Genomic DNA, 11,270 nt, shown 5'->3' with positions numbered 1-11,270 from the left:
ATGTGAGTTGGCCTTGGAGGGTGGGTGGAAAATAAGTGTTAAACTCCACAAGCAGCCCGATGCATTCCAAGCAGAGGAGGCTTTGGGAGCCACCTTGAGGACTGGAGAGGTCTGAGGTCTGCCTGAAAGAGTAGATAGTCCATTTTGCCTGGAGCATGGGGTGCAGGCGGGGCTTGTTGGGGCACAGCGGGGATAAAAATGGAAGGGCAAGTTTAGGTCAGACTGTAGAAGACCGATGCAGGTCATTGGGGTTACACATAAATTTGGGGTTTATGAGGAGCTTCTGGAGGTGTTTTTTTTCCTGTCTCCTACCAGTTTCGTTTAGTTTCACTTGAAATTTGATATGTTAATTCTGAACTTAATATGGTAATGCAGAGGTCCAGGAATAGCCAAGAAACTCTTGAAGGACCAAGTGCGTGAAGTGTCTCACTGAGTATCAAGGTATAATACATTTATTAGAATTAAGACAGTGTGATAATGGCATAGAGTTAGAAGGAATGACCAATGGAAGAGAATAGCAATCCCCAAAATGTGGAAACCTAAGAGACTAAAGAGTTGATATTTCAATTATTTTACTACCTTTACGTGGAAGCTTATAAGGATTCTGTGTATTTTTAAGTGTGTGTATATACACACACACATATGTATATATATATACATCAACTTCTAAAATAAACTTTTACTTTATATAATAGATTTAGATTTACAAAAAAGTTTCCAAGGTACTATGGAGAGTTCCCATATACCCACACCCTATTTCCTCTACTGTTAACATCTTATATTAGCATGGTATATTTATCACAATAAATGAACCAATACTGATGAATTATTATGAACTAACATCCATATTTTATTCGGATTTCCTTAGTTTTATCTAATGTCCTTTTTCTATCCCAGGATCCCTTATTATGTTTAGTCGTCATGTCTCTTTAGGCTCCTCTGTGTTGTGACAGTTTCTCAAATTTCCTTGTTTTTGATGACCTTGACAGTTTTTGAGGACACAAGTGCCTCGATTAGGATTTGTCTGATGATGGGGTTCACTGCCATGCCAGTTGGCCCTTCTTTGGAGCTGGTGTTTCTGCGTGATGGAGCTGGACTCAGAAGGGATCTCTTTTCATAAGCCTTTCATGCTACTTTACTGGAATTGTAGTTGGTGCTGGGGTTTAAGATATATCTAGGGGATTTGAATCTCTGCACTGATAATATGATAGCCAGGCCCTAAGCCTCAACAGACTTCAGCTCCTACATTCTGATTTATTGTACTTACCCCACTCAGCTAACATGGAGTTGAAGAATGTCAACCACCACACCATGGAGCCTAGAGTGCCTACAACTGAAAGCAGGAGGATTGCATCCAGTATCCATGTGGAATCTAAGCCCCCTCTTGACATAGATGTGGAATGGACACAACCAAGCCAAGGTCCACAGGAAGGAGGAATACAGTAAGGATTAGAGTGGACTTAATGATATCCTATTCATGAACTATTGCAGTTAATAATCGAGAAAATGTGGCATTGGTGTGGAAAAAGTGGCCATGGTGGCTGCTGAGTGCGGGGAATGGGAGGAAGAGATGAGATGTGGAGGCATTTTTGGGACTTGGAGTTGTCCTGGGTGGTGCTCCAGGGACAACTGCTGGACATTGTATGTCCTTCCATGGCCCACTGGATGGACCATGGGAGAGTGTGGGCTATGGTGTGGACCACGGGCCATGGGGTGCAGCGATGCCCAGAGATATACTCACCAGATGCAATGGATGTGTCATGATGATGAGGGAGAGTGTTACTGTGGGGGGAGTGGTGGGATGGGGGCGGTGGGGGTGAATGAGGACATCATATTTTTTGAATGTAATATTTTTAAAAAAATGAATAAATTGAGTAGAATTTGGGGAAAAAAAGGATTTGTCTGATGTGTTTGTCATGATTGGACTGGGGTTATGGGTTTCAGGGAAGAAGACTACAGAGCTTGTGAAATGTCATTCTCATGATATCATATCAAGGGGACACACCAGCATCATGACTTATCACGGCTGATGCTAAGCTCAACCCTCTGACTGATGCTGTTTGTCAGGTTTCTCCACTGGAATGTTCTCTTCCCGCCACCAAACTTCACTCTTTGGAAGGAAGTCACTATGTACAGCCCAAGCTTAAGTAATGAAAATTTATGCTCTACCTCCTTGAGGGCAAAGTAGCTACATAAATTATCTGGAATTTTTCTGCATGGGGATTTGTTGATTTCCCCCATGTAGCAATTGGGATGGTGGTGGTGGGGGTGGTGAGGTGGCACTTGAAGTCAAGTGTGCTTTGCACTAACAAGTGCAAGGAAAGGTCAATTGTTTATATTACAGATGGGGAGATTAGGCCACCCTGGGGAGGGGGGGGGCTGATGATATTTGTGGCCCAGGTAGGATGCGCACCTCCCTTTTCAACTCTCAGGAAGCAGATACTAATATCCTCTCTCCGTGTCAAGAGGCACCAAGGCATAACTGGTGTCTTCGTTTCCTGGCTGCTAAAACAAAAGTTATACCATGGGTTAACTTAAAGAATGGGAATTTACTGTCTCACAGTTCTGAGGCTTAGGAAAAATCCAAATTCTAGGCATCAGCAAGGTGATGCTTTATCCCTGAAAACTCGGGCCCTGTGGGGCTCGCTGCCGGCTGTCCTTGGCCCTTGGCTTTTCCATCACATGGCAGTGCGCAGGGAGGCACGGTGTTCTTTCCAGCTTCTGGCTGCTCCCCACCGCTTCTCTTCCATGCCCAATTTCCTTTGCTTATAAGGACTGCAGCAAAGGAAATTGGATGAAGGTCCCTTCCTCATTCAGTTAGGACTCATAACACCTTCAAAAGGTTCTATTTACAAATGGGCTCACACCCCCTGGGCCAGGGGGTGGGGCCTGAGCATACCTTTCCTGGGGGACATGATTCAATCCCCAACACACGGCAACTTCTCCGGGAGGTCCACAAAACCAGCTAGAGGTCTGGCGGGGATTGGAATCGAGCTGGGCTCGCCTCGCTCCTGAGCTACCGAGGCTTGGCATCTTGGATGGCTTTTAGGGGACTGATGTGACCTCCCCCTCCCCCCCACCTCCTGCACAAAGGCCACTCGAGACCAAACAGATTGACCTTGGAAATGGATCCCTGCGTTATTTTACGGAGGAAGGAGACAAGGGGAAGACAGATTTTGTGGGCGAGTGGCACAGGGCCCGCGGCGCTGGGTGTCAACCCAGCAGATAGCAGATGCCAACCGTTTCCTACCGCAAGGCGAGTGTGGCCGGAACTGCGGAAACTGAACTACAACTCCCAGGGAGCCGTTCGACTCCAGTCCTTGCCGCCTCCTCCCCGCGCTCCTCCCACCCCGCCTTCCTCTCCGCCTAGCTCGCCCCGGGTCGCGCGGCTGGTATATAGGGGCAGGATGGCCCGGCCGCGAGCTGAGCGCGGAGGCGGCGCCCGCGCGCGCTGGGTTCGGTGGCACCGAGAGGACGCGGCCACCGCAGGGGGCACCCGCCGCTCTCCGCTTCTCCCCGGGGCGTCTACTGCCCCTCGGGCGCCTCTCCTGCGCCACCCGGGTCTCGAGGACCTGCAAACCAGTGGCCGCGAGCGGATTTGCCTTCAGAGCTTTCCTGGATTTAGCAGAGGATTTTTCCCGGGTTCACCCTGGCGATGCGCACCAAGGCAAAGAGCCACGGCTAGGCTGGGTGCGCTCCGCGCGCAAGCAGGCGGGATGCGCTCCACCGACTCCTCCAGGCGCCCGCCACCCACCCTCATCGCCCGTCCACCCCCGGTGCGGCTGCTTGGAAACCGCCACCCGCAGAAAGCCCCGCGATCTCCGCTGGGTCCGGAGCACCCAGGTACCGACCTGGGGGAGCTTTGGCCTTGGATGCAAAATGGGGAATGGGATGGGCCGCGAGTTTCCGGAGGATCCTAACGTGGATTACTTGGTGCGTCTCAGCCGGAATTAAGAGGACCCGCGACCTCTTCGTCACCTGTGGATTGATTGCTTCGCCCTAGCAATCGGTTACCTGAGGGTACGTTTCTCTGCGGCTCGGGGGAGAGGGTTTTTGATTCGACTTGACGTCTTGGTTGTTGGTTGTTGCTGTTGTTTTTTTCCCTGCGTCCTTTTCGAGCTCTCCGCATTCTGGGTGGAATTTTTGTTCTTGACGTCTTCTAGGGGATCATCTTAGCCACCCCTCTACCTCCAGGCGGACCTGATTCGCCCGGGTCGCGGTGGTCAGCGACCATCCCCATCCTGTTGTTCTCACCACCCACTGCCCCCAAGACGCAGGGTGCCCCGCGGCACCGAGCCCCCGCCGGAGAGGAAGGCCTCGGCGTCCTCCTGGCACGCGCGCGGCCCCTTGCACTTGCCTCTCGCGCTGCAGCCTCCGGGGCCCGTTACCTCGGGAGCTGTGCCGCCCCGTGAGCTCCAGGCTGTGTCCACCGGCAGCCCAGGGTGCCGCTGGGGCGCGGCCGCCGGAGAAGGCGACGCCGGCGAGCCCCTCTCACCTTGGGGGCGGGGCGCTTCTGGATGTCGCGGGTCGCCGGCCCTCTGGTGAAAGATATTCCTGCAAGGGTTGGGTCCCCGGTCGGGCGGACGCGGGGATGCGTTTGGCAAGGGTGTGGGCAGGTTCTCCGAAGGGTGGAAGGTGGCAGGAAGTCGGCCCCGATCCTCCCACCCAGCCAGGGCAATTGTTAATGGAAGAGGTCTCCCGGACCGTGTGGGGAAGGGGCAGCAGTTGAGTCCTGGGCTGAGAGCTAACCACTCCATGTGTCGGTGGGTTCCTCTTCTCTTGCTTTATCTCTGCTGTTTGGGGCAACGTTGTGCTTGGCACTGAGTAGGCACAGAATACATGTTTGTTGAATGAATGACTGAGAGACACTGCCCTTGAAGTACAGAAAGATACACCAGTGTCCTCCGTTGGTTGGTACTGCCTTCCGTCCCCAGGCACCCGTGGGCCAGCTGTCTCTGGACCCACTGGGATCTCTGGAAATGTGCACATGGTTGCAGTCCCTGTTCCCTGGGGCCCTTCCAGAACTTTCCTGCAGTTGTGTGCACAGCCTGATGCCAGGTGGGCAAGGGTTGAAACTCTGCTGATTGATGACCTTACCCCCCAACTGATTTTAAAAGTAATACTTGCTCTTTCTCTTTATTTTGTAGAAAACTATAAAAAAGTACAAAAAGTAGGAAAAGTCACCCAATTCTCACAGTAATACTGGAAATGTGGCCATTTCCTCACTGGCGAAATCCTGTAATATATTCAAGTTTGTTTCCTGCCTTTTTTTTTTTCTCAATTTTATTTGTGTGTTTCCCCATGTAATGACTACACAGCTCTGTATTCTACAGCAGGTGTTGAATCATAATTTGCTTAACAATTTCCCTATTGTTGGGTATTCAGGTATTTCCAAATTCTTACCCTTAGAAGTAATGTATTGGTGTCTTTTGTCTATAGAGATCTGTCCACATTTTGGATCATTTCCTTTGGAAAATTCCCCTGAATTGGTGTCTTGGCTTTAAATGAAAGTCATGTCTAAAGGTAAAGGACTGCTTCTATTGCTAGACAATTCCAGGGTGGTCTTGGAGAAAGAGGGCACCACTATTATCAGCAGATAATACCACAGCAGGGAGCTAGGATACAGTAGGCACTCAATAAATGCTCACTGTTTTCTTCTGCAACAAAGAACTGATAGGTGTTTATATGAGTAAATGAACATTTACTATCAGGACTGTGATGTACATTTTTTGGCAGTACCATAGATTGAAACTTTTTAGGTATCTGGATTAAAAGTGATGTCCTTTTTATATATTAAATTTTGATTTTGAGATAATCCCAGACTTTCAGAAAAGTTGCGAAAATAGTACATACAGTTCCTCTATAGCCTTCACATATATAGGAACTTCCCCAAATATACTATATATAGTGTGTATATATCTATGTATATATATGGCACACCAAGGTGCAATGACCAAATCCAGGAAATTTGCATAGCTACAATAGCATTTACTGATCTACTGATTTTATTCAAATCTCTCCAACTGTTCCACCATAATGCCCTTTTCCTGGTCCAGGATCCAACCTGGGATCCCACATTCCATAAAGGGCTGTGGTAAGATGTGAGCACTGGGAGGGCGAGGGCAGGCAGCCTTTATTCTGGTGGAGGTTTGGAACTGAGAACTTGCAGGTCCCTTCCTCACCCTCTCTTTCATCCTGTCTGCTCCCTATTTACTGCCAGCCCAGCCCTATCGGGTCAGGGGCTCCAGGGCCTCGAGGGCAGAGGGGCCCGACCAGAAGTGGGAGAAGCCTCTCTGCCTGACCCTGCTTCTCTGTCCCACACCCCTCGCCGGGAATTTGTCCTCGAGTGAGACTAGCGCTCTTCCCCGATCTGCCCCAACCTGTCTTCTGAGGGGTAGATGGATGGCATCCGGGGTGCGTGAGAGCGAGCCGCCAAGCCGCTGATCCACCGCCACAGGTCCACGTTCGGCACCTGCGCAGGTGAGTCAGGCGGGCATCAGCGGCAGGCGTGTCCGCGGCGCGAAGCAGCAGTGCCCAGCAGACACAGCGTTTCCTGGTTGCCTGGGCTCTCACCTCGCCAGGAGTTTAGGGTGGCGCCAGGCAGTCCTGGACTAGGGAGTGATCCCCGTTTCTTTAGGGGACTCGTTTCCCTGAGGGGAGAGGAGGATTTGGGGTGAGGAGAACCAGCTGGAGGGGCTTTATGGAAGCCACTGGGGTGGGTGGAGGCTGGCCCCGGGGTCTTTGCAGAAGACGGTGCTTGTGTGGCGTGGAGGCAGCCTATGACAGGGACCCTTCTGCCCCTCCGACAAAGACCGCAGGAGCCCCAACTCCAGCCAGCGGCGCAGGCGAATCGGGGCTGAGTGCTTGAGTGTCGCCCTGTCCTCTCCTTGGTGGAGTGGTTGCCTGCATCGAGTGTAAGGCGATGTTTGTTTGGTAGGGAGAAGTTTGGAGGTAACTTCAGTTTCAACAAAACAGACGTCTGTTGTCCAGATGGAGTTTCTAGGGTACTGTTAGGGGCTGGTCTCCAAGGCTTGATTTTTTCCTTTCCTCTTTGAAGCATCCTCTCAACTTGTAAAATCCCCTCCCCCTGCAGCCCCTCCCAGCCTTCCTCCGTACCACCCCACCCCTACCCCCCTGCCCTGGCACAGACGTTGTCTGTAGCCAGCCAACTCCAGCGAGGATCATAACAGGAAGTCTCGGGGGAGCGGGTTGGGATGTTGTGACTAAGGGCTCTGGAACAGCACTTCCCACCGACACCTGCCTTGCCCCTCTCCTCAGTGGCGCCTCTGGGATCTTCCCTTCTTAGAAGCTCCAGCCGTTCCCAGACCAGCTCCCCAGCCGGTTCCAATCCAGAAACACGGAGTTTTTTCCCTTCTGCAGCTTACCCAGGCATAAAGCAGCTCTCTCCCCGCTCCAGGAAGCCTTCCTGGCTTACCTCCCCCTGGTCTGAGCTCCCACGTGCACGTATTTGGTGTGTGGCGACAGGTTTTTTTACACAGCAGTCTTGAAACCAGGTGCTTCTGCACTTACTTAAAACAGAAGTGGCCACACTAGGGCCTACAGTAAAGGGACTGTTATTCTGGAAGCTTCAGAATAAATGAGACCCTCAGGCTCTCGTCTTGGGTCTGCGAGGTCCACGAAGCTTGTGGGATGCCGCTGGCTGGGTGCATTTGTTTGGGGGCCCACCAGACCAGTCTTCTTTCTCTGCCTGGTCACTGTCGTCTTGGGCAGTGCCCACGGTCACCAGAAGTGGCTCAGCAGGTTAGCAGCCTCGTGCCACGTGACGGATACACCCTAGCTTGCTTCAGAGGATGCAGACGCCTGTGGATGGGGGTCTCCCCTGCAGCCACACCATTGGCCCCCGGCGCGCAGGTCAAAACCCCACTTTGGCTTCCTTGCTCTGCAGCCTAGGTTTGTGCCTGGAAAAATGTCCAGGAAAAACCGATCTCGGCTGATGGCAAGACACGCAAAAGGCCTGGGGGGAGCGTGCAAACCAGAGGAATGCTGAAGCGGCAAGTTTCTGTCAAAGAATTCTTTTTGTAACGTGAATCATCACCTCCTCCCATATTTGGTTTGTTGGTACAGGTTTTTACATAGGAATCTTGAAACCAGGTGCCTTCGTATGTGGTTGAAACAGAAGTGGCTGCCTTGAAGTACACAATAAAGGGACTGTCGTTTGGGGGCTCTGGGAAGAGGTGAGACCCGCAGCCCCTGCCCTCGGGTTGCAGAGGCGCCGTCCAGCTTGGAAGAGGCTGCTGTTGAAAGTCCGATCCTAAACGTCTGCAGACCCCAGTCGCCTGGCCTAAAAAGTGGCCCTTGACCTCATTTCCCCTGAGCAAGCTTCTCCTTTGTTTCCAGTGGGCTAGACAGAGGACCAGGTTAGAAGGGGGCAGAGAAAGACCCCTCTGCCTGCCCCGCAAGTCCATCAGCTGATTCCCTGCATTTCAGAGCCTGCGCTTCGAGCTCCCGTGGGGTAGCCCCTTCCTTGATTAGAGGCCGTTTCCAGTCATTTCCCGCAGGTCGGCCCTGGCCGCGTTCGTTCTGCATTACCCCGAGCGCCCGCTGCTCACGTCCTCAGGCCCTGGCGGACCTCCTTCCGTTTGGGGCACCTGGGCTGGCCTTGGCCCTTGGTAGGAAGGGGGCTGCTGCGCTTGAGGGATGGGGAACAAAGCGACCAAGGCACCGACTCTTGGTGACAAATTCTTCGGCACAGGAGTGGGTGAGGCCCCCGGGTGCTTTCAGTGACAACTGTTTTCACATCGTGCCTTCTTCACTTGTCTCTCATTTTGAAGGCACATTGGCCAGCATTGTTAGTTTTCTTTGTGGCCTGGGCTCCGGGAGCCTGTGGGATCATCTTCTATTTTGCAGGAAGGAAACTTCCATAGAGCCTGGTGCCCAGGGAAACCAGGAGCTGAAGAGTTTATGTGGGTGGTACTTAGCTCTCATCTGCTGCAGCTGTTCCTTTTAATTTTAAAAGGGTCGGGGAATCAACCTGTCCATCGGGTCCCTCTTACTTGCACAGAGATTTCTCAAGTTCTTTTGTGCCCATATCTCATCCGATATCATCCTCAACTGGGAGAAATGGGCAGGTGTCATTCCCATTTTATAGAGGAGGGAATTGAGGTACATGTGAGTCAGCTGGCCCCTGGACCCTAATTCCTGGTCTAGCATATGCTGTGAAAAATGAACATTTTGGAAGTATTGGTGAGGAGAGAGAGGGTTGGGAGGGTGCACATCAGACTTGCTATTTGAGAAAATGCTGGAGGGCATCCTCTCAGCTCACTTGTCCTGCACAGGCAGATTTTCATATATGAAGTTTCTGACAATGGGGGTAATTTTTGATTTGTTTATTTTTATTTATTTTTAAGATTTATTTTTTATTTATTTCTCTCCCCTTCCCCCTGCCCCAGTTGTCTGTTCTCTGTGTCCATTTGCTGCGTCGTCTTCTTTTTGTCGGCTTCTGCTGTTGTGAGCGGCACGGGAATCTGTGTCTCTTTTTGTTGCATCATCTTGCTGTGTCTGCTCTCCGTGTGTGCAGCACCATTCCTCGGCAGGCTGCACTTTCTTTCTCACTGGGCGGCTCTCCTTACGGGGTGCACTCCTTGCGCGTGGGGCTCCCCTATGCGGAGGACACCCCTGCGTGGCACAGCTCTCCTTGCGCGCATCGGCACTGCGCATGGCCAGCTCCACACGGGTCAAGGAGGCCCGGGTTTTGAACCGCGGACCTCCCATGTGGTAGACGGACGCCCTATCCATTGGGCCAAGCCCACTTCCCTGATTTATTAATTAATTAAAAAATATAGAACCCTTTTCTGCACAGTCCAGTGGTTTAAGAAATTTCTTTTTGAGCCCAGGGGTGAGCTGTCACATTTCCCTGGCTGCTCGGGTGGGTTTTCTTCCGGAGGCTCTGTGCGAGCCCCTGCAGGCCAGGTCTGCCCTGGTTTGGGTTTGGAGATGCTCCCAAGCACGAGCCCACCCCTCAAGGTGGGATTAAGTGTTCACGGTCAGTGGTTTTATGGGCCCTGGGGCACACATTGGGTTTGCCCGCCAGCCTCGGCGCTGCTCTACCTTCCTCAGATGGTACCTTCCCTGGCTCATGGTGGAGAAGGAAGGGACCTCGTGCAGAATTCTTGAGCTCCCCTACCTGTGGCTGATTCTCGGTTTTATTTTTTCATCCTGTATTCCTTTTTATGTTTAAAACTAAGGTAGTAAGGGATGAAGCTCTTGCTGCTGGGACTTGGTGACAAGTCGGGGTGGGCCTAGCCTGGACGCTTTCTTCTCTCTGGGTAGGGGAGGGGGCTCCCTCCCTGTGACCCCTCTCCCTCTGGACCATGCCAGACTTGTCTAGGAGCCCCAGGGTTACACTGAGGAACAGTTTTCAGACTCTTAAGGGAATTCATGGCCACTGGCAAGCCGGTCGGGAAATTCAGGTGTTTGGGTTTTTAATTAAATTTCTAAGTGGAAACCAGGACTGTGGTTAACCAAAGGGCTGCGATCGAGCTGGCTTCTCATTTCATCTTACCCACTCGCCTTGTAGGCCTTTCCAGGAATCCCTTTCCTCCTTATTTTCCTTCTGCTCGTCCTCTTTTTTCCTGCCTCCCCCTCCCCCCCCCCCCCTGCTGTGATGGAACCGGGCTCATTTTCCCATTTCCATGCTCTCCCTTGCTCGGACACTTCTGTTCTTGTGGAAGATGCTGGCGAGGCTGCCCATGCTCCCGGCTCAGGGACACCCTGACCATTCGCTGTCTCCCCCAAACCATGACCTGCTCTATTCCTGCCACCCTCCCCGTGCAAGGGGTTGGCACACACGGTCCACCCACCAGTGCAGGCTGCAGAGCACAGCCTCCTAGCAGGACGGGGGAGCAGCCAGCCTCCCTGGAGGCCCCGAGAAGGTGCTTCCACCGTCACCGTTCCTTGACCCCCTGGTCCTGGGAGGTGGGCGTCAGCTCCATCATCGGAGGCCTTGCGTGCTAAGGGCTGCCACCACGCCCCAGAGCTCTGATGGGAGAAGCCACGATTCCCACGCCGGTGTCTTTGGCTCAGCCACCAGCGTCAGGATTCTGTCAAGTTGACGGGTCTCTGGAGTTCAGAAGCTCATCTATAAAGTGCAGGGCATTTTCAGTTGGTCGCTCTTAGTTGTAGGATACAGAGAAACCGAGTCGAAGGGGCTGGAGCAATAGTTCCAGGAGCTGAGGAGCTGTCCCTCCAGAGTGGTTTGTTCTCGTTTGTCTTTCCCGATTCTGTCCATTCTCTCCCCGTCTGTCTATAGT

The 11,270-nt window shown here is 52.3% G+C and overlaps 1 protein-coding gene across 1 annotated transcript in view; it reads left to right on the top strand.

Annotated features, from left to right (window-relative positions):
* The first annotated feature begins 3,232 nt into the window (after positions 1-3,232).
* LOC101438891 (uncharacterized) overlaps positions 3,233-11,270 on the top strand; it is a 145,986-nt gene continuing 137,948 nt past the window's right edge. The window contains exons 1-2 of the mRNA XM_058285015.1: positions 3,233-3,260; positions 3,371-3,843. Coding sequence (XP_058140998.1) covers positions 3,233-3,260; positions 3,371-3,843 — 501 coding nt within the window. The remainder of the gene's footprint in view (positions 3,261-3,370; positions 3,844-11,270) is intronic.

This window comes from Dasypus novemcinctus, chromosome 21 (assembly GCF_030445035.2).
Source record: "Dasypus novemcinctus isolate mDasNov1 chromosome 21, mDasNov1.1.hap2, whole genome shotgun sequence".
NCBI classification, from domain to species: domain Eukaryota; kingdom Metazoa; phylum Chordata; class Mammalia; order Cingulata; family Dasypodidae; genus Dasypus; species Dasypus novemcinctus.
Note: the sequence above shows the minus strand (reverse complement) of the source record. Positions and strands in the feature narration are given on the sequence as shown.